General features: G+C 37.4%; 2 protein-coding genes across 2 annotated transcripts in view; both read left to right on the forward strand.

Moving 5' to 3' along the window:
• Positions 1-7,662, forward strand: part of TOGARAM1 (TOG array regulator of axonemal microtubules 1) — an 88,514-nt gene extending 80,852 nt beyond the window's left edge. Inside the window, exons 21-22 of the mRNA XM_054591791.1 lie at positions 5,877-5,963; positions 6,587-7,662. Of these exons, the coding sequence (XP_054447766.1) occupies positions 5,877-5,963; positions 6,587-6,840 (341 nt within the window). The 3' untranslated portion in view covers positions 6,841-7,662. The remainder of the gene's footprint in view (positions 1-5,876; positions 5,964-6,586) is intronic.
• Positions 7,663-14,722: 7,060 nt separating this feature from the next.
• Positions 14,723-24,071, forward strand: part of PRPF39 (pre-mRNA processing factor 39) — a 41,672-nt gene continuing 32,323 nt past the window's right edge. Inside the window, exon 1 of the mRNA XM_054592059.1 lies at positions 14,723-14,867. The gene's annotated coding sequence lies outside the window, so the exon portion shown is untranslated. The remainder of the gene's footprint in view (positions 14,868-24,071) is intronic.

The following is a 24,071-nucleotide window of genomic DNA, read 5'->3' on the forward strand; positions in this document are numbered from 1 at the left end:
AACATCTAAGGGGGAAAATAGAAAGCAGCAGCCAAAATGGGAAGACAAAAAAACAGACTGCAAATGAAAGACAAGAGAATTCTTCAGAAGAACTAGATGAAATGGAGGCAAGCAATTTATCAGATAGAGAGTTTAGAGTAATGATTATAAGGATACTCAACAGCTTGAAGAAAGACAGAAGCCATAAAAAAGGACCAGTCAGAAATAAAGAATGCAATATCTGAAATAAATAATACACTGGAGGGAGTAAATAGTAAGTTTGATAAAACAGAGGATGGAATCAGTGATTTGGAAAACAAGATAGAAAAAAACACCCAGGCAGAGCAGCAAAAAGAAAAAAGAATTTTTAAAAAATGGGGAGAGCTTAAGAAACATTTTGGACAACATGAAGCTTAATAACATCCACGTCATGGTAATTCCAGAAGAAGATAGCAAGCAAGGAATCAAGAACCTATTTGAAGAAATAACGACTGAAACCTTCCTAATCTGGTGAAGGAAAAAGGCACACTAGCCAAGGAAGCTCAGAGAGTCCCAAACGAGTTGGACCCAAAGAGGCCTACACCGAACATATCATAATTAAAATGACAAGGCTTAAAAATAAGGAGAGAATCCCAAAAGCCACAAGAGAAAAGGAGGTAGTTACCTACAATGGAGCACCAGTTACATCATTGCCTGATTTCTCAACAGAAACATTTCAGGCCTGCAGGGATGGCATGAAATACTTCAGGTGATGAAAACCAAGGACCTACATCCAAGGCTACTTTGCACAGCAAGGCTATCATTTAAAATCAAAGGAGAAATAAGGATTCCCAGACAAGGAAAAGCTAAAGGGATTTGTTAATGCCAAACCAGGACTGCAACAAATGTTAAAGGGCTTGCTTTAAGAAGAAGAACAACAAAAAGGGAAAGAAAAAAAAAAGGAAAATAGCCTAACAATAAAATGGCACTAAATACCTATCTATTTATAATCACTTTAAATGTAAATGGCTTAAATACTCCATCCAAAAGACATAGGGTGGCTGAATGGATAACAACACAAGGCCCATATATTGCTGCCTCCAAGAGACCCATTTCAGATGGAAAGATAAACAGACTGGAAGTAAAGGGACTGGAAAAGACATTTCATGCAAGTGGAAAGGAAAAATCAGCTGGGGTAGCCGTACTTATGTCACACAAAATAGATTTTAAAACCAAAGCTATAATAAGGGAAAAACAAGGATACTACATAATGGTAAAGAAGACAATCCAACAAGAGGATATAACCCCAGTAATATTTTATGCACCCAACATAGGAGCGTCTGAATATTTAAAGCAAATCTTGTACAGAAAAGGAGAGATTGATGGAAATACAGTCATAGTTGGGGATTTTAACACCCCTTTGACTTCAATGGACAGATCTTACAGTTAGAAAATCAAGGAGATAGTGACCTTAAATGGCACACTTGACCAAATGGATTTAAGTGATATCTTCAGAGTATTTCACCCAAAGCAGCAAAATATACATACTTTTCAAGTGCACAAGGAACATTTTCTAGGATAGGCCACATGTTATGACACAAAACAAGTCTCAATAAATTTAAGACGATTGAAATCATATCAGGCATCTTCTCCAACTACCGTGCTGTGAAACCAGAAACCAATTACAAGAACAACATTGAAAAACATGCAAAGACATGGAAGCTAAACATGTGTTATTAAACAGTGAATGGGTTAAAATGAGATCAAGAAAGAAAGAAAAAGATACCTTGAAACAAATGAAAATGAGGGCAAAGTAATGCAAAATCTGTGAAACACGGGGAAAGCAATCCTAAGAGGGAAATTCATAACATTGCAGGCCTACCTCAGAAATAAAAAGAGAAAAAGAGAAAAAAAGAAAAAAGGAAAATCTCAAATAAACAGTGTAACTTCCCATTTAGAGGAACTTGAAAAAGAACAACAAACAAAACCCAAAGTGAGTAGAACAAAGGAAATAATAAAGATCAGAACAGAAATAAATGAAATAGAGTCTAAAACAATGATATAAAAGATCAGTTAACCCAAGAGCTGGTTTTTTGAAAAGATAAACAAGATTGACAAACCTTTAACCAGGCTCATCAAGAAAAAAAAGAAAGGGCCCAAATTAATAAAATCAGAAATGAAAGAGGAGAAATAATAGCTGACAGCAAAGAAATACAAAGGACTGTAAGAAAATATAAACAACTGTATGCCAACAAACTGGACAACCTGGATAAAATGGATAAATTCCTAGAAATACAGTCTTCCAGAACTAAAATCAAGAAGAATCAGAAAATCTGAATAGACAGATTATGAGGGACTTGGCCCACGAAGTCTCCCGATTCACTGCAGATAGAAGAGAGTCATTCCAGACACCATTTTCTTGTCAAGGGAAGGGGAAGGCGATTCTCAAGAAGAATGTTCAAGCCCCGCCCCACCACCCGCCCTGTGCTCAGTGGCTTTTATTTAGAGAGTTACAAGCAGGGGACAGGTAGCAGGAACATATGGGTAATTTAATTATATCAGTAACTTAAGCTTACAGAGAATAGGTGGTGTTTAAAGAAGACAATAGCAGGAACACACTGAATTGCGTGGGTCCGAGATGAGCCAACATTATGGCGCCAGATGGGATTTGGGTCAGGGTCCGGGAATTTTGTAAATTTCCTTCCCAGCCTTGAGCTGGTAATCTGGTATAAGATTAACAGAGTTTGAGGGAGAAACAAAGGATGCTTCAAGGAGTATAATTTACTTCTGTACCTGACCAAGGGTGTAAAAAAACTCTACTTGGAAAATTATAAGACACTGAAGAAATAGAAGAGATACAATAAATGGAAACACATACGATGTTCATGGATAGGAAGAATTAATATCATTAAAATGTCCATACTACCCAAAGCAATCTATAGATTCAATGCAATTCCTATCAAGATTTCAATGACATTTCACAGAACTAGAACAAACATTTAAAAAATTTTTATGGAACCAACCACAAGAGGGTCTGCATAGGAAAAGGGATCCTGAGAAAGAAAAAACTTGGCAGAATCATGCTACCTAATATGAAACTATACTATAAGTCTATAGTAATCAAAACAGCATGGGACTGGCATATAACCAGACACATAGCCCAGTGGAACAGAATAAAGAGCCCAGAAATAAACCCACACACCTTTACAGTCAATACTCAACACAAGAATCAAGCATGTACAGTGAACTAAAGATAGTTTATTCAGCAAATGGTGTTGGGGAAATTGGACAGATACATGCAGAAAAATCATGCTAACCAACTTCTTACACCACACATAAGAATAAATTCAAAATGGATCAAAGACTTAAATGTTATACCTGGAACCATAAAATTCGTAGAAGGAAACATAAGCAGCAAAATCTCAGGCATTACTGGTAGCAATATTTTTTTGGATATATCTCCCCAAAGAAAAAAATAAACAAATGGGCCCTGGCTGGTGTGGCTCAGTGGATTGAGCACTGGCCTGTGAACCAAAGGGTGGCTGGTTCGATTCCCAGTCAGGACACATGCCTGGGTTGCAGGCCACGTCCCCAGTAGAGGGATGCATGAGAGGCAACCACACATTGATGTTTCTCTCTCTCTTTCTCCCTTTCTTCCCCTCTCTGTAAAAATAAAATCTTTTAAAAAAATAAACAAATGGGACTATATGAAACTAAAATCTTTTTGCACAACAAGGTTAATCATCAACCAAATAAAAAGACAACCCACACAATGGGAGAACATACTTGCTGATACATCTGATAAGGAGTTAAAATGCAAAATTTATAAAGTACTTACAAAACTCAACACCAAAAAACTACCCAATTAAAAAATTGGGCAAAGGACCTGAATAGACACCTCTCCAAAGAGGACATACAGATGGCCAATAGACATTTGAAAAGATGCTCAATGTCACTTATACTCAGAGAAATGCAAATTAAAACCACAATGAGATATCATCTCACGCCTGTCAGATTGTTGACATCAGTAAATCAAATATCAAAAAGTGCTGGTGAGGGTATGGAGAAAGGGGAACCCTTTTGCACTGTTGGCAGGAATGCAGATTGGTGCACCTTGCAAAGCAGTATGGAGATACCTCAAAACATTAAAAATGGATCTGCATTTTGACCTAGTGATCCCAGCTCTGGGAATATATCCGAAGGAGCCCAAAGCACTAATTTGAAAGAACATAAGCAGCCCTATGTTCATTGCTGCGTTATTTACAATCACCAAGATTTGGAAGCATCTGAGGTGCCCATCAGTAGATGAGTGGATAAAGGAACTATGGGTCATTTACACAATGGAATGTTATTCGGCCTTAATAAAGAAGAAATTTTACCACTTGCGACAGTATGGATGGACCTGCAGAACATTATGCTAAGTGAAATAAGGCAGTCAGAATGATTTGACTCATTTGTGGAATCTAATGAACAAACTGAACTAACAGCAAAATAGAGAGCAAGATGGACACCTAGTGGTGGTTTGGAGGTGAAGGGGTGGAAGGATTGAGCAAAATGGAAAAAAAGGACTCATGGACACAGACAACAGTGTGGGAATTACTCAGGGGGAGGTGGCTGTAAGAGGACTAAATGGTAATGGGAAAAAATACAATAAAGGTTAAGATAAAAGTAGGGGACACTTGTATATTTCCTTCGGGTAAAAGGCACCCAAGACTTCTCTGTACTGTCTTTTCAACTTCTTAAGAATCAATAATTATTTAAAAATAAAAACTCTGGCCAAATCAATAAAGATGAAAACTAAGCCCAAAAAGCAATCATTTCTATGTTTTTGAGGAACCTATATAGTATCATTTAGAATAAGATGCCTAGGAGATAAACAGTTCTTTATATATGAGGTCTGTCCAGAGGTATCCAGCCATGTAATATGAAAAATAGAGACATTTATTGAAGGAGATAAAAGATACAGGAAACATTGTACATAGGTCAGTGACACCTGAGTTCTCTTCATGGTAGGCACCTTGGTACTTCACACAGCTCTCCCAGTTGCCATCAGCTGCCCCATGGTATTTTCCTGAATCTCACTGGTGGTCTGAATCTCTTCCCTTTTAAAGGTGACTTTAGTTTTGGGAAAAATCAGAAGTTGCAGGGCGCCAAATCTGGACTGAGGGTGGGCTGAGTTACCTGGGTGATTTTGTTTCACTAAAAACCTGCAGGAGACGTGATGCATGAGCAGGTGTATTGTGGTGATGAAGCTGCCAGTCACCAGTTGTCTATAGCTGTGGCTTTATAAATCAACCAAATCGTTTCAGCAGAGATATGTTCAAGCTTAAGGCAAAATTTGATGCGGATTCATTGCTCTACTTGCTCATTTTGAACATGAGGCCACACAGTACACACGCTCATTCAACAGGCGTGTATCATCCCCACTGACAAGTACCGTGAAGTCATCATTGTTTATGCATGCACATTCCAGTCCACTCTCCTTGGCTGCCAGTTTACATCAATGTCCCACAAACCATTCTCATTATATTAACAATGGCCTTTTTCTGGACAGATCTATCTATCTATCTGTCTATCTATCTATCTATCTATCTATCTATCTATCTATCTATCTATCTATCTCTCTCTCTCTCTCTCTATCTCTCTATCTCTCTATCTATTTTATACACACACACACACACACACACCATATTATAGTTCCTTTAATATTTTGTGTTGTATTTTTATGTCTCATTTGATCTAAGAATATTACTCTATTAAGGGTTTTATAAAGAATTGTAAATAGTGATCAGCAAGATAGATTTTAAAATCTTTTTAACACATTTGTAATTGCATATATTTTTGCTTTTAATGATATGTAATTGAAAATAACTAAGATAGCATAACTTTTTAAACGTGTCTCTGTTCTTTTTGTTTAGACAATTACTTACTTCTACAGCCATTTTGCACAAAAGCTCAGTTTTTAAATGGAAAAGCAAAACAGGACATGACTGAAAAGCTTGCTGGTAAATATTTTTAAATTGTTATTTCTAAACAAATATTTTATTAATTAAAGACAAACTGATGGGTTTTTTATTTTAATTTTAGGATAGCTACCAAATTCAGTATAATTACTCATGGAGTAGAAATAAATTTTATAATGATCCACAAGAGGACCTTTTAAGACTTTTACTTTCAAAATTTTCTTTAAAATAATTTTATCCTGTTTTTTTCCAGTAAGTGTGTAGTCTTCCTATTAATATAAATAAGCAGGATAAGTAAAAATAATTAAAATCAAGTGTCAGTGTTCATAGAAAACTGCTATTTCAAATTATGTGTTTAGTAAAAGTTCCATGGATCAAAAATGTTTAAATCTTTATTAACTGCATTTGGAAAACATTGAGATGAATTTTGGGTTTCATTACCATCTTTACTACTTTTGCCTGAACTAATCATATACAGAATTCTAATACCTGAAGATTACAATCTTTACTGGGAACGTTTCTGACCTAGTTTTCATACGATGCCTAATATTTTAGGAAAATAGCATTGGGAAGAAGTTTGGTATGTATTTTATATGTTTTTAAATTAGCAGAACTTGCTTTTTTTTTTTTTAAATCTCACAGTTTACCACATTTTTGTGTTTCAGATATTGTTATGGAACTCTATCAAAGAAAGCCCCATGCCACAGAACAGAAAGTGTTGGTGGTTTTATGGCATCTCTTAGGGAACATGACAAATAGTGGCTCTCTGCCTGGAGCTGGAGGAAATATACGAATAGCCACAGCTAAATTATCAAAAGCACTTTTTGCACAGATGGGCCAGAATCTGTTAAATCAGGCTGCATCTCAACCACCACATATTAAAAAGAGTTTAGAGGAATTGCTCAATATGACAATTTGAAATGAATTATGAATCTTTCATGAAATACGGTATGATGAACAAAACTGTTTACATAATGACACATGGAACTTTTAAAGTTATATTTTCAGTGCCTGTACTTCTCATTTAGTCAATTAAGTTAATGGCTATTTTTATTTGCAGCCTACAAGTACACATCTGCCCTATATCAAATGCACCACTTGTCCCATCACACAAAACCCTATAATAATTAATGTAACTTAATACTCATGAAATCTGAGTCACATGAGATGAATCCAATTTTAGTATTTTTGAGAAAAGTCCTGCTCATTTGCACTGTCCTATAGAAATCGCAATATGTTGCCCTTTATGTACAATAAGATTTGTAATTAAAAATATACTTTTTTATTATGTAATCATGTTCTATGTCTCATTACTCAACCTTATTTTATGAAGTGGAAGAAAAGTCATTGAATTATGTTATCACAAAGTTTTGTGTGCTATTTGTGAAAATATGTATTTCTCAAATCAGTCTGCTAATATGATTGTGCAGTATTAGCTTGCTGTTGCTATTGTGTGTTAATGTGAAATATTTGCTTACTACTTGGGTTTAATCATCTACATAATTGTGAAGTTTAACAAATTATAATAAAGCATGATGACCAAAGTTTTAGAAAACATTTTAACATTTTAAATGCACATTTAAGAAAATGTATTGAATGTAACTTCCCTATTTTTGGGACAAACACTAAATTTTATTTCTATATGTTCTGACATTTATAAAGGTGTTATTTCGCTGCCCAGTTGTGTAATTCTCAAAAATAGTGCCAGGTCTTCTATAGCTTTTCTCAGAATTCTTGGGCTACAAGTACTGTATGCATCTTAAAAAAGAAAAGGAATGTTATAAAATAAAAGAATTTATTTCTGTAGATGTGTGAAAGGTGTCCTGTTTTTCCAACTCTCATGTATATTAAAATGGAAATATATATCAATATATAGTATAATATTGAGCTATCTCTACCAGCCTGGGTTATAGTTCTAGCTTTACAGTAATGTAGCTGTGAGACCTTGGGTAACTCTGTTGCCAAGGCTAGGCCTCAGTTATCTCTAAAATGTGAGGACTGAACTAAATGATTTTTACTGTCCCATCTTGGCTCTAAAATTCTATGATTCTATATTGTAGTTTACTCTATGATCACTATTACAGTTGGGAACTATCTTCATTCTCTTTTACTTCTTGTGTCACGGACCAGTTTTTAAATGTCTTTGGGTGATTTTTAAGTTGTGATCTTTTTTGTATTCATCTATGATTTCTGAAAATTAAAGAAAATGAGTTTTTAATGTCATTTGAAGCTAAGCTTATAAGAGAGTAAAGACTTGGTTACTTCTTCTATTTATACGTACTGTTTTATAGCTAGGGGTGTATTTTATATACTTTATCTTCTAAGTGTATTTTATGTTCCTGTAATTTAGATCTAAAGTTGGCACATTTTTTCTTTAAAACACCAAGAAGTAAATATTTTTGAAACCACAGACAGACTGTGATATATTTTTTTTACAACTCTTTAAAGATGTAAAAAATATTCTTAGGGGTTTTTGTTTGTTTTTTACAACTCTTTAAAAATGTAAAAAACATGCTTAGCTCAGGACAAACAAAAAACAGGCCTTTGGCATAGTTTGCCAACACCTGGTTTAGACTCTTTAAAACATCCTTTGTAAATCTGAACCCCTCAGTAAACTTGCTCCAACCCTTTATGATGTGCATCATTGAGGCCATAATGATGGATTCCACATTTTATTAATTTTGACCACTGACCTTTTATCATTGCAGTTGTGCCTACTGAGTTTGCATTGATTGATTGTTGGATAAGGTAAACTTAAAATTTTAAAGGCAAAAGGAAATCATTCCTTCCTTCCTTGTTATTTTAAATATATATAGTTTGAACTTAGTATTTAAGAAAGTACAGTAAATATAATCGCTGCTACAGCCCTGATGAGTGTGGTTTAGTTACATGGGTGTTCCACAAAGCAAGAGGTTCCTTGTTTGATTCCTCGCCAGAGCACATTCCTGGGTACAGGGATTGGTTCCCAGTTGAGGCAAATGAAAGAGGGAATCCATCAAAGTTTCTCATATCAATGTTTCTCTCTTTGCCCCTCCCTTCCCCTCTCTCTAAAAATCTTTTATGTAAAATCACTACTAGTAAGATGGAGACTTCACATAATCTGTGTGTTTTCTCTTATTATAAAGAAAATAGTCAAATTATAACAGAGTCCCAAGCCTAAAAGAATTTTCTACTTTAAGTAACTTCTTGATACTGAGCACTAGTACTGCTACCAAGAACTATTATCAACCCAGAAGTCAACAAAGAATTAGAGACTGATCACTGAAAGAACTAAAGGAAAGCTGAAGGCCCAAATAAATTCTAATAAAGGATGTTTTTTTACAAGCAGTGATAACTTTTACATTAGCTGGACCTGGAAGGTAAAGCTAGTGCATTTGGTTGCACTAGCACTGCAACTAAAAATAAGAATAACATTTTAATGGAATATTTACCCAATGGAATTTATATAGTCATTAACATATTAAATACTTTAATCACAAGACAATGTTCATAATGTGTTAAAGGAAAAAATCCTGGCTACAAAATAAGTACAGTGTCTCTTACCAAGTATATATGCACACAGAAAATAAAACTGGAGTTATATACACCAACATGTTAATGGTGGTAAACTGTGGGTAAAGAAGATATTTTTTGCCCTGGCAAATAGCTGAGTTAATTACAGCATCATCCCAGTACACCAAGATTGTGGATTCAATCCTCAGGGCACATACAAGAATTAACCAATGATAATGAATATAGCATCAAAACAAAACAAAGAACCAATAAATGTACAAATAAGTGGAACAACAAATCTTTTCTCTTTCTCTCTTCCTCTAATTAATCAATAAATAATAATAAAAATAAGTTTTTCCCTGACCCATGTGGCTCAGTTGGGCATCGGCCTGCAAAGGGAAAGGTCTCTGGTTCGATACCCAGGCAGGGCAATGCGTGGATTGCAGGTTCAGTCCCTGTTTGGAGCATGTATGAGAGGCAACTGATCAATATTTCTACAATCAATGTTTCTTTCCCTCTTTCTCCTATCCTCTCTAAAATATATTTTTTAAATAAGTATTTTTCAGTGTCCTGCAATTTATATTTTTTCAGAAATGAGCAACATGTATTGCTTATGTAATAAAATTTAAATTACAGTAAACAAAAGTAATTTAAAGAGAACCTGAAAAATAAAGGTAATATAAAAAGAAAATATGGCCAAAAAAGAGACAATAGTGAATACCGGAACATGGTAAGGGAGGTATACAGTGATATGACCAGAAGAGAGATGAGTGAGGGAAACAAGTAATTATAAAGGTAAAAAGCCTAAGACTTTGATTTAGAAAGCATGGATTTGGAACTCAGCTTTATTATTAGCTGCCAAATCTTGGAGATTATACACACACACACACACACACACACACACACACACACACACATACACACACATATCCTGGAGGTGTCATGAGGTCTGAAGTTAAAATGGGATTATGTATAAGAAAATATTTGTAAACCTTGAATTCTCTACAGAGGTAATTTACTCCCAGCAGCAAATGAAGATGAAAGATGAGCAGAAACCCTATAGAAATCTTTAGTGCTAGAATAAACTAAGCCTACTTAATATCATTGCTAGTTAGCTCATTGAATATGTCAAGCAAAGGCAAAATCAATTAAGCACTGTAGTATCATTAATGATTTATAGTCTCATAAGGTGTACTGCAAAAGGGAACTTAAACTCTTCTGGACAGAACAATGGGATAAGCTGAGATTTAAAAGCATTCAAGTAAATTGCAGAGTTAGCAAAATACTCAAAAAATACTAGAGCATGGAAGGTGTGAGACAGTATTATGTAAAATGACAGAATGAACCTGGTGGTACCAAACTATGACCAATTTTGAATGAATTTTTCTTTTCGCTCCTATTCCTAGAATAGTACCTTGGCCTGTACTGGGTGCTAAATAAATAGTACTTGAATAAAATGGTGAATGATATATAAGCTTGACATTGATTTTGGAGACAGGAAGCATGTTTTCAAGATTGGAAAGGGTGTATTTAAAATAATTAACCAGTAGCAGAAGAGTAGTTGGATGAAGCAAGGAAAGGGTATAGGTAGGGAAGTCAATTTGAAAGCACTGATGAAAAGCCCACCTGTGATAAATGGACTTCATCAAACGTTCCAGCCTCAAGGGTTGATAGTGTAAACCTGTGCAATGGGTTGAAAAAGATTGTGAGGTTACATCAAGTTTTAACAGAAAGGAGTGTTGTAATTTACTAGCTAGAGCTCAGAGCTAAACTCTATGTAGTAAAGGTCTAAACTATAGTAGAAGCAGTGAGAATTAAAAGAATGGACCTGGGAGGTATTCTGGTGTTGGACTGAGCTGAATTGATGACACACTTACATTAGGAGGATAAAGGAGTCAACAGTTAAAAGTTTGTTACACTAGCAAATTTCCCTAATGAGGCTTTGCTTTTTTTATTTAGGAAAGAAGGCCTATCCTATATACTTCTGTCTGCATCTCTTTAGACATGCTTAGATTAAAGGAAGGCTAGGAAATTGAGTACTTAATTTCCAATCTCAATTGTAGAGGAAGATAATAGGAAAGTAGTGGGAATGGATCAGAGTGATCTAACCTATAATCTGTTGCATTCTAAACCCCCACCTTCCCACTCTGCCTGATGGCATTCTATGACCCCAAGACTTGGTATGAGTTCAGAAGCAGTGTCCAATTCTCAAAACTAAGCACAATTTTGCCCTGACTGGTGCGTCTCGGTTGGGCATAATACTGCAAAGCAAAAGATCCCTGGTTTGATTCCTGGTGAGGACACATGCCTGGGTTGTGGGTTTGGGCCCCAGTCAGGGAGTGTGGGAGAGAAAACTGATCAATGTTTTTCTCTCACACTGATGTTTCTCTTACTCTCTCCCTCCCTTCCCCTCTCTCTAAAATAAATATATTTTTTAAAGTAAACACATGTTTTCCAGTGTGAAGCTATCTTGATAGGTACCCAAAGTCTCTTCGGAGGAATAGGAGGAATAGTCTTAGTGATATTACTGTAGAATTTTTCTCTAGGGCTATTTGCCCTCATCTTATTTCAAGGGGTCCTAGGAAAGTAGGTGATAGATTGTTGCTCTCTTTGCTAGTTTGGAGGGGTTTTTAAAATATAAAACAACTAAGACTTTAGTATTTTACTCATCTATTTTGGTCCCGTGATGAATTAGATATTACTAAATATACCTGCTGGTCAGATCATTCAGTTACCACAAGTCCTGCTCCTTATTCCTAATCATGCCCATTTGTCTCTGATAACTGAGTTTTCTGCCATCTAAGAATTTGTATCACCTTTAAAATCATGGCACCTATATCAACTGTAGCAGCCCTAGTCAAAGAGAACGACTAGTACTTTTCAAATATCCAGATTCACCCTTTGTTATCATTGGTATTTAATCATTAATAAAAAGGGAGGGGGAGCAAAGGGACTTAGGCATTGAGGTTAATAAAATGGGGAGCATGAGCCTGTTCACTTTGCCAGGAAGCTACAGTTCTTCACACCAGGTGATTATAACACTGCTCTGCCAAGGGAATTAGCAGTCCTCCTCTCATCCCACCCGTCCTGAATTGTTGGGAGGGTGGGGGGTGGGGGGTGCTGGCAGGAGGCATACACAGAGGGAGATGCTGAACTATAGAGGCCTCTCAGTCTAACTAGGGGGTCTAAACCCATCCAAAGCCCACAAAAATTTGGGAAAATTATTGAACAATTTAAAAAAGCTTCTGGCCTTTTCTAAGCCCAAAGTAGGGGAACAAAGAAGAGTCCCCCTTTCTCGCCCAGTAACCCTCATGTGCCTATTCTGTCCATGGCTATATGGCCCTAGCAGCTGCATAGCCATTGCTGTGCGGACTCCACACACGGTTTCCAGGAGAGTGCCTGAATACATCAGCACAGTAATGGACTGCAGCTGGAAACACACACTAAGCGAGCCAGATGCTGGACTGGACTGGACTTTACTATGGAGCAGAAACTCTGGGCAGTGGCCTTTATTCTGGCCCTACTGAAGACAAGATTGGACGTTTTTCAAGGTGAGACAAACAGAGATGGGACATTGGGAAGTGAGGAGAGGAACCCTCTTAATTTTTCATCGTCAATAAAGTTCACCATGTAAGCCTATTGGAGGATAAATGGAGGCAGTCTGGCTTTCTCACCCAGGTGTCTGCGTAACTAAGGGAAACAGTTTCTCACAACCTTGAAGGGGTCTGATAAAGTAGTCTCGTCATAGCCTTGAGACTGCGTCTCATAGCCTTGAGTCTGGGTCTGATAAACTGTTCCCATAGCCTTGAGTGGGCTCCCATGTGTGGAATCACAAGGATCAATCTGCAGAGAATGGAATGCGGAGAAAGGTGGATTGTTGATCTGGAGAGGCAAATGGAAGAAATTTATTGCATTAATAAATAACATCTTTCCTCATCTGTCCAATTTCTTTGTTCTCTGTTTCTGAAAACACCTCACTTTACTGTATTTTAGAACTTGCCACACTCTAACTTACAGTATTTGGTGTATCTCCACCCCCCCCCCCCGCCAAAAAAAAAACCCCTGATAATTATGGTGTACAATTTATTTTAAAGTCAACAAAGGCTAAATCAATCTTTTAAAATTGTTTTCGCCAGTGGTGGGAGCGTTCTAGGCAGAGGGAAATGCAGACTGAACGGTTTAGACATATAAAAGGAACAAAAAGGCACATAAAAGGAAACATTGGGTTTTGTGGAGCTATGGGAAGTCAGAAACCAGTGTGAAGGCTGGCATGATTTTGAAAAACCTTCCAATGCCAAAAATTTTAGGTTTTTCTTATAAGCAGTGGGGAAAACTAGGAAAGTAAAAGAAGTATCATTGGCTTGAAAGGTAAGCTGTAGGAAACTAAAGGGAAACAATGAATCTACAGTGAATAAAGTTGAAGCAGATGGAGTTTTGCAAAATGACTGTTAGAGGGGGATGGGATCTCAGAACTAACTAATCTTATTTACTGATAAAGAATTTGAGATCACTTTAGAAAAGGCTGAAAGGACCAGAAAAGGAGTGAAGAAGGCAGAGGCATTTGCAGCCTTCTGCTAACTCCATCTGCGTTCCCAATTTATCAGCCCTTCGCTGCTCCTTCCCATAGGAAACATCAAAAAGTTACTGTTTAAACCAGTACAAAACATGGGCGCATTGCTGGTGAATTAAAAAAAGTTAGCTTGAAGAGCAGGAAAGGGAAAGCTGTAATTAGATGGAGTTTGACGAAAGTGAAATACAGATGGTAAGAAGGTCGAGTATGGTATTTGGAAGCAAAAGTGCTGTTTAGGAGATTTATGATGAATGAAACCGAGGGCACTAGTGACTTTGGTTAAATTTAATTTTAAATCCTAGATCTAGAAATCATATTTTTTATATCCCCTGACTAGGGATTAAACCTGGGATCTGGACGACGCACTAACCAACTGAACTACCTAGCCAGGGTTCTTCACAGACGTGTTAGGGTTTAATTTCTATTTTTAAGTAGAGGGGTAAGGTCTGGGCAATTTTTGGGAAACCTTAGATTTGCCCAAAAAGAATGACAATATTTTTCTTTGGGGAGAGCAGAAGGGCGGGACGCTGGCTGTCTTTAAGAATGGGGTGTCAAAGAACCAAAATACTCTGTCAGCTGGGGAAGTTATGTCGTCACCACAGGGGAAAACTGGGCAGGAGCAGCGGCCCCGCCTTTGGTGCCCCGGGGCGGGGCTGGGGCTCCTGGATCCCGCGTTAGGCAGGGCCGGCGCGCAGCGCCACCACGTGACTCCGTGGCCTCCTGGAATACCGACGCATGCGCGTTTCGCGGTCTCTTCCGAGGAGGCGGCTGTGGCGCTGGTGGCGGTGCTGTGAAGGCTGTGGGGCTTGAGACCGTGGAAGTGCCATCTTCGGCTCTGTTGGCCCAGTCTGTGGCTTATGGCATTGAGTCGCATCCACCGTCAGGTCAGTTGACGTGGGAGCCTTGGAATTGCCTGGAGGGGGTGATTCCCTGGGCACGAAAGGGCCTGCCTTGTTTCAGGCCGCACTGGGGCTGGGGCCTCAGTCTCCCGCCGGTTTTGCGGCCTGGCCTGGCCTCGGCGCTCAGCTGCCCATTCCTTTCCCCTTCCCACCTGTTGGTGGAGCAGTGCGGGGTTTCTTTTCTTAGACTAAAGGTTGATCTGAGGGGCGGGGAAATGAGGGCCTCCACGGTGATTTAGAAAGCGACTTGGGGCTAAGTCTGAAACACTTGCTTCCTCAAGAGCAGGAAACCAGTGTGACTGGGAAGACTGGAAGTGGAAGCAGCTCACTAGTAGCCGACAGAACGTTGGGAAGTATAATACAAATTCTGTTACTAAAACTTAAATTTAGCCGCCTTGTAGGACGCGTTCCGCATTCTGACCAAATAAGCCACATTTTTGGGACCCTGAGTCACAGCGCGCCAGAGATAAGCCAGAGGTTTTGGCAGGATAAGATATAAGCAGAAAAATCTAGACATTAAAGACCTTTTGAAGAAATCTGTTAAAGAATGATGGCTAAGTAGTACCGCTCTTAGTGTGACTGATGGTGATACTAAAATACCGCGTTATTTTATGCCATTAGATTACTTTTTAGTTTGATATTCATGGTGGCTTCTCTTTGAGGATTTAAGGTTATTTGGCAGCTGATCCAGTCTGTTCAGAAATATTTTAAACGTTCCTACAGCTGGAAAGGTTGAAGCTTAAGGAAGCAAGTTGGAACTTAAGTGTTTTGGGCTCTGTAGAAGCTTAAGTGGCTTGAAAAAAACAAACAACGGCTGTTAGGTATTTCCTCCTCCCCCCAGTTTATAACCTCATTCTAGAGTTGCAAAAGTTGGAACTTTCCACTTTACAGCCCTTGGTAGGGAAAAGGTGAATGGAAGGAATTCTACTGAAGAAGGCTAGTTCTTAGGTTGTGAACTCTAGAATAAGTGCAGGCTGACAAAAGTTGGCTAATTATTAATAGGTGGTATGAGATTAGAAAATTGAAAAGCAGAAATTTTTTAGTTACAGTATTTGTTAGTATTTTTACTTATATTTGAAGAAGAAAAAATTTTATAAATCAAATGATGAAACTTGTGTTTGTGTGTGTTTCAAGTGAAAGAACAGAACCATGATATAAGTCATGCATAAAGCACAGGATTTTTTTTTTAATAGCCAAAGGAAAAAGTAGTAATTCCAGCCAAATGATGATCCCCCCCGCCCTCTAAAAAAACCCTGAGTGATGCAGGTTTTTGTAAGTGTGTGTGTATGTTTTATTCTCATTTCTGGAACGTAATGCATGTTTAATAGGTGGAAGCTTGAAAAAAGTCAGTCTGTGACCATTCTGTTTAGTTCCTGAAAACAGTTGCTAAAACCATTGGTTATGAGAGTCTTGTCTTTTCTTTTTCTTTTTTTCCCCTTTTAAACAGCCTGAGTCTTATCTGTGGATGAGGCACAGAGTAACTGGTAGGTTGCAAAGTTAGTTGATCTGTATTGCTCAAACTCCTGACTTTCAGCCCTTAGTGATGTCTTCAGATTTTCATGTGTTGCTGTGTTTATGAGAATAATCACTTAAGTCTGTAGGCATAATTATAGTGTTAAAAAAGGAGGTATGAGATCAAACTTCCCATTTTTAATTATATATGGGCTATTTAAGTGATACTCCAAATTTTGTGATGGCAGACCGAATTTTGTCAAAAGCTTAATGTATGTTGCTCTGGCCTGGAGGCTCGGTTTGTTGGAGCATCAGCCCTGTACATCAAAAAGGTCTCTGGCCCTGGCATGTGTGGTTCAGTGGATTTAGTGCTGCTGGCTTGAGAACCAAATGGTTGCCCATTCAATTCCCAGTCAAGGCACATGCCTGGGTTGCAGGCCAGGTCCCTAGTTGGGGGCACATGAACCACAGGTTGTTGTTTCTCTCCCTTTCTCCTTCCCTTCCCCACCCCCTGGTAAAAATAAATAAATAAAAAAATATATTTTTTTTAATGGTCTCTGGTTTGATCCCTGGTCAGGGCACAGACGGGAGGCAACCGATAGATCTTTTTCTCCTTGCCTTTCTCTCTCTCTCTCTCTCTCAGAAAAAAAAATCGATGAACATATCCTCTGGTGAGGATTAAAAAAAGGTTGAATGTATGTCATTACTAAACTAAAAGTTAAAGGCATGCTGTATAGAACTGTATTTTTTCCTGTACTGCATATTTATTGTATTATTTCCCTTTTGTACTTGTGGAATTTATACCTCTCATATAATTTTATAAGCAAGTGCAATGAAGTAAAAAGGCATTGGTTGTTTTGGTGAGCTGGGTAAAGTAGGAAAGTTCCATTAGTCTGAGAGAAGAGCATGATGAGCCAAGCTTTAGGTTGAAGAATGTTTTGAGCTCTGTAAATGCCAGTGACGAGGAATACTGCAGGATTAATACATTTGAGAAGTTAAGATGGGGCCAGTTACAGCACTCACTTTTTCAACAAATACTTTTATATACTGTCATATACTAGACACTGCTTTAGGTTCTAGGGACACAGCGAACAAAACCAAGGCCTCTGTTCTCACTGAATGTAATATTCAAGTAATATAAATTTATCATAGTAATAGTGTAGCAATTTTTTTCAAAATTTTTTGACCATACTAGGGCAAAAGTAGGTTTATAGTTCATATGGAAAATAATACAATACTTAATAAATAATACAATAATAAATACTGTTTTGTGTACTATAACTGTAAACCTAATTTTCCCCCACTTTGTATTATATGCATTTAACATTGCAACCCAATAACAGTAGTTGGATTCTGTGTGTATTTCAGCAATATGCCCTTAAGTGTGTGTGCACTATGGTATATTTTTTTCTATTCTGTATGTTTTCATTTATAAGAGGGGGACAGGGGAAGCTGGTTTGAAGCAGCCTGAAGTTTGAAAAACATTCAGAAGGGGAGATAATAATTACTCAAATTGTAACAGTAGCAGTGTGAATGAAAAAAAGAGAATAATCTTTATAGCAAGGTATGTGTGATTAGTTTGCAGATGAGGCAGTTTCCTAATGAGTAACTGGGCCAGATCCTTAATTCAGTTCTGTTGGGCTATAAAACCCAAGCACTTCGTTATGTCACTTCTCATTCTATTATGAGAATAGTAGTAATACTATTCTCATAATTTAAAGTAATAGAAGTAATATACTAGGTTTCAGTCTTGTAGGGGGAGGACAATTAAAGACTCTGATGCTATTTGTTATTTAACGAATTGAGTGGGTTCTAGGTCTTCAGGTATACCGTATCCCTAGTATTGATAGATCTGGTCCTTACTGACAAGAAACTTGTGATCTAGTAGGGAACGTAGACATGGAACAAGTATCACAAATGTGATGTGTGCTATGGAGAAAAAGACTGATGGCTGTGGAAGCATCCTTGGGAGAACCTAATTCGGGGGATATAGGAATACTTTTCAGGAAGTGATGTTTAAACTTTCCAGAAGAATGAGTAGACTTCAATTAGGTTGAAGGTTTTGAGTGGGAGTGTTGGGGTGGGATAGAGATGGAAGAGTATTCTCTGGAGAAGAAACTGCGTACATTAAGACTCTGAAGCTGAAAGGAACTGAATTGGAAAACAAAACAAAATCAAACCTCAATGGAAGTAGAATTTCTGGGTTGTAGAATTTAGTAGAGAATAGACAAGTTTTGTGTTAGGATAGGGTTGGATCCTGGCTCTTTCTCTTACTACTCACATAACCTTGGACAAGTTACTTAATGTTACTTTTAATTTTGTTTTCCCCATTCTTAATAATGGGAAAGTGGAATTTAACAAAATACTTGTTCACTAAATAGTATCTCTTACTATTGTAAGTGATAGCTAATTGAAGTCATAGCAGTACATGAAGACATGCTTGCTTGCTTTCATTCTTTTAATATTGAGTGTCTTCAGTGTGCCAGGCAGTTCAATACAGTTTACATATAGTAGTTGAATTGCATGTGTGTGTTACTCTTACCATTTTCTAAAAGGGAGAAGTGATCAGCAGGGATGTCCCACCTGTGGCCAAGGATGGCTATGAATGTGGCCTAACACAAAATCATAAATTTACTTAAAACATTATTTTTTTGTGATTATACATCGTGATGTATTTAATGTGTGCCCTAAGAGAACTCTGCTTCTTCCAGTGTGGTCCAGAGATGCCAAAAGCTTGGGCACCCATGAAGCAATCTGCAGTTTGAAAAGCATTGGTCTAGTAGGTAGATATGATTACTTCAACTATAGGAGGAGTAGTGTGAATAAAAAGAGTAAGCTGGTTGATTCTTAGGGTATACTAAATAAGTAAATTGTTTACAATGTAAGAATATAATAAATTCTATGGATGAAAACAAAAACGTAGAGGAAGGTAAAGGGGATCAAGGAAAGATAGAAGCAAGTTACAACTTTAAATAGTATGGTCAAAGTAGTTCTTATTGAGAGGGTGACATTTCAGCAAAGAAGGAGGTGTGGAAGGTAGTCACATGGGTATCTGGAACATCACTCTGGGTAGAGGAAATAGCTAGTGCCAAGGCTATAAAGCTGGATAGTGTGTTCTGTTTAGAGACAGCAAGATATCAGCGTGGCGAGGGCTGAGTGAGAGAGAGGGTAAGAGTAGTAGAAGATGAGGTCAAAGAAGTAAATGGTGGGAAGGGGCAGTGGGCCATTGGAAGGACATTGACTTTTTCTCTGAGAAGGAGCAGTGGAATTACATTGTCTGATTTATGTTTGAAGAATACTATCTGCTGTGTTGAGAACAGGCTGGAGACAGGGAAGACTGGGTGGAGTAGAGAAAAAGGGAAGAATTGGGGAGCCTATGAATCAGGTTACAGAAGACTATATTAGCATTCTGGATGAGAGATGAGTAGTTTGAACAAGGGTTGTAAGTGGGATTCTGAATATATTTGAAAGATTACATAATAGATTGGTTGGGTTGGTATGAGAGAAAGAGTCAAGAATGACTCCGTAATTTTTGACTTGGGCCCTGGAAGGGATGGCATTTCTATAAGCAGAGATGTGAAATGCTGTGGATAGAGCAGGTTTTTGGGGAGAGATCAGTTCACTTAGGGACATTACATAATTTGAGTGACTGCATATATGCAGGTGGTGTCAAGTAGCAGTTGGATATAGGAATCTGGGGTTTGGAAAAGAGATCTAAGCAGGAGATAGGGATTTGGGAGTTGGTATTAATTAGTATTTAAAACCATGTGAGATTTGGAGTTAATGGAGATAGAGAAGGGTAGATGACCAAGGACTAAGTCCTGGGACCCTCTTAACACTAAAGATGTAGGAGAGGAGTACCCAGTGTCTCAGGAGACTATTACTTAGAAGAAGGAAGGAGTAGCACTAGGAGTTGGTATGATCTGGTAGCTAAGTGAAGAAAATATATTAAGTAAGACATTATCAGCCCAAGGAGTGTGTTGATGAGAAAAGGAGAGAGCTGAGGACAAAAGTCTGGGTGCTACTAAAAATTGCAGGATTGGTTGAAAATCTGGTGTAGTTTAGACCCTAGATATTTCTACTCCGTTTAGTATAGCAAGCAAAAAAACTGGGTGTTTATTAGTTGAAGAGGGTGGAACTATGGGAGTTTTGGCACATCTGGTGGGAGGTTGAGCGTTGGTGAGTGGTCTTCATGAAAATGGGAAATTGAATGAAAGTTGATGTATTGAATGGTGAGATCTTTAATCTTGTCTTTTTTGCTCCCAGGATGCTTGTTGCCTTCCTTATATATTTTTAAATTGAAATATTCTCTTTGGGGGGAGAAAAACTCCCAAGAGGAATGATGTAAAGCACTGACATTTAGTGTTTTTCCTCCACCCTGTAACAGAATGCCATCCTACAGTGAGCCCCACAGTTGCCAAACTTTATCTAGTTTTTAATTTGTTTTGTGATGGCTAACACTTCTTCAGTAGACGTTTGAATATCACTGTACTTGAAAGACCCAAACAAATAGTCAAAAGACACTCACAAGAGAGTTACGAGAACAGGAGAAAATTTCAAGTAAATTATAGGGAGTTAACAGGAGATAATGTATCAGTGAAACAGGAATAGGAGACTATAAAATGGATTATTCAGAGAATTAAAACTAGAAGTTAAAAATTTGAGCCCTGACTGGTATCGCTGAATGGGTTGAGCTTTGTCCCGTAAAGCAAAAGGTCGCCAGTTTGATTCAAAGGCCTGGTCAGGGCACATGCCTGGGTTGTGGGGTTCAGTCCTTGTTTGGTAGGTGCATGAGAGGCAGCCAGTTGATGTTTCTCTCATATGGATACCTCGCTCCCTCCCTTTCTCCCTTCCCCTCTCTCTAAGAAATGAATAAATAAAAATCTTTTCAAACAAGAATTGAACATTTTATTCATATATTAAAAACCCAGTAAGAGGGATACCTCAGAGTAGAATGAAATCAAGATGGGGAAGAAATGTGGGTAAATATAAGAAAAGTAGAGGATCAATCCAGGGGGTCCAACACCTGACTGCTGTGAGCTTAATCAACAGAGAATGGACAACCAAGGAGAGAGAATTAGCAAGTAAATACAAAACCTAAGAATTGAGTGATGTAACTGTCTAGATTAAAGTAGACCTGCAGAATGAATGCCTTGCAGAATGAATGCAAAGACTCATCTTAAGGCACATCTTTGTGGAATTTCAGAACACAAAGAAGAAAGAAACTAGAAGTTTCCATGGAAAAAAAAATACAGTTCACAAACAGAAGTGAGGAATAAAAATGGCATCAGATTTCCTCAACAGCAGCACTGGATGCTAGAAAACAGTGAATAGATTCCTTCAAAACTCTTAAGAAATATTATTTTCATTCTAGAATTTTATATTCTATAATTCAATTATGAGAGTTTTAGAATTGGAAAATTTTTTAAATTTTTTCACTCCTACATACTCTTTTTCTAGAAAGTCATAGAAATGATTCCCTAAAAGAGCAAGTAAATCAAGAAAGAAAATATATTGGCTGTTATAAATGAGATTCATCCCAGGAGATAAGTGAAAGGGATTGTTTGGATTAAAATGAACAAACCAACCTATACAAGACAAATCAGTCTGAATCCTGCAGAAGATTTGATGGTTTTAGAAAGGATGTCTCCAGAAGAGAAAATGGAATTGATGGATATGAGAGCCATCTGTTTTTGAGGGAATTTTATAAAAGCTCTTCAGGGTTGTGGAGTCAATTTTCAAAGACACTCAAACATATGAAAATTAATGAGGAAAGATTGAAGAGGTAGAAGCAAGGAAATGTAATCATAGTATACAAGATAACTTGAGAAAAATGTTTACATAGGCATACTAATATAAATCTGAATATTGATTTAACTCCAAACTGGTAGAATTATATTGTGAGCATAGAAAGGGACATTGTGCCCATATATTTGGTGTAATAGCTAAGTCCAGATCTGTTATTGAAGGGCAGCAAAAAATGTCTAAAATTGGAAGAAAAGAATACATAAGATACACCTCCACATCAACTCTGTTGACTACCAGTTTTTCTTGAAGCCTTTTTCCCCTCTTAAAAACTTCTGCAGAAAGATATAATGCATTGTGAATTTCATCTTGTTTTCCTCACTTAATTTTTAAGTATAACATCGTAAGTTTGCATAGCACTTTCTAAGAAATTCATCATTTGCAGTGATACTTCCATTTCTGTGAATATAGTTTTTAAGACTTTCACATGCTTTTGTCTCATCTGGTGTTCTAAATAGCCCTATGAAGCAGATAATGCAATTCTCATTAGTCCCATTTAATATGAAAAATAAGATTCACCTAGGATCAGGACTTACTCTTCCCCAACCCCATTCTTTGTAATATTTACCATTGTACTTGTGATGAAAGAAGGATCTGGAAATTCTGAGTCTTCTGTAATTTATTTTTCCTAATTTGTGTACAATTTAGCTGTTTCCCTTTATATTTTATAGTGGTAAAAACCATGTAACTGCCATGGCTGGTGTGGCTCAGTGGACTGAATGCTGGCCTGTGAACTGAAGGGTCTCCAGTTCAGTTCTCAGTCGGTGCATGCCTGGGTTGTGGGCCAGGTCCCGGGTTGGGGGCCAGGTCCCGGGTTGGGGGCCAGGTCCCCGGTTGGGGGCATGCCAGGGGCAGATGATTGATGTGACGCTCATGCATCGATGATTTTCTCCCTCTCTTTCTCTGTCCCTCCCCCTCTTTCTAAAAATAAATAAATAAAATATTTATTTAAAAATAAAACATGTAACAAAATTTACCTTAACTATTTTTACGTGTGCGTTTCAGTACTCTTAGGTATATTCACATGGTTGTAAAACAGATCTCCAGAACTTTTTCATCTTGCAAATCTGAAACTGTATCCTTTAAACACAACTCACCATTAAACAAGGACCCCCTTTCTCTCTGCTTCTAGTCCCTGGTGACCATCATTATATTTTCTGTTTCTATGAGTTTCACTTCTCTTCAGTACTTCACATAAGTACAGTTATACCGTGTTTGTCTTTTTTGTGAATGGCTTATCTTACTTAGCATAAGGTTCATTCAATTCAAATAGCCTATGACAGGATTTCCTTCATTTTAAAGGCTGAATAATATTTCACTGTATGTACTTCTATATACCACATTTTATTTATCAGTTTATCTGTCAATGTACATTTGAGTTGCTTCCTCCTCTTGGCCTTTGTTGATAGCACTGCTATGAAATGGGTTTACTTTTTGAGATCCTGCTTTTCAATTAATTTGGATATATTCCCAGAAGTTGGATTTTTGGGATCACGTAGTAGTTCTATTTTGAAACTTTTTAGGCACTTCTGTACTCTTTTTTTTCCGTGGTGGTTGCGTGGTTTGACAGTCCCACCAGTAGTGCCCAAGAAATCCAGTTTCTCTTCATCCTCACCAAAACTTGTTATTTGCTGTTATTATTTTGTTAGTAGTCATTTTACTGTGTGTGAGGGGATATCTCATGCTTTTGATTTGCATTTCTTTGATGATTAGTGATGTTGAGCATTTTTTCATATGCTTGTTGGCCATTTGTGTATCATCTTTGGAGAAAGTCCTTTGCCCATTTTTTTAATCGATTTTTTTTTTTGTTGAATTTTAGGAATTCTTTATATATTTGGGATATTAAAATATTTGCCAATGCCTCCTATTTTGGAGGTTGCCTTTTCACTCTCTTGATTGTGCCTTTGATGTGCAAAAGTTTTAAGGTGTGCT

Source organism: Pteronotus mesoamericanus, unplaced genomic scaffold (genome assembly GCF_021234165.1).
Source record: "Pteronotus mesoamericanus isolate MK-2021 breed Mesoamerican mustached bat unplaced genomic scaffold, CSHL_Meso_final contig_100, whole genome shotgun sequence".
Taxonomy (NCBI): domain Eukaryota; kingdom Metazoa; phylum Chordata; class Mammalia; order Chiroptera; family Mormoopidae; genus Pteronotus; species Pteronotus mesoamericanus.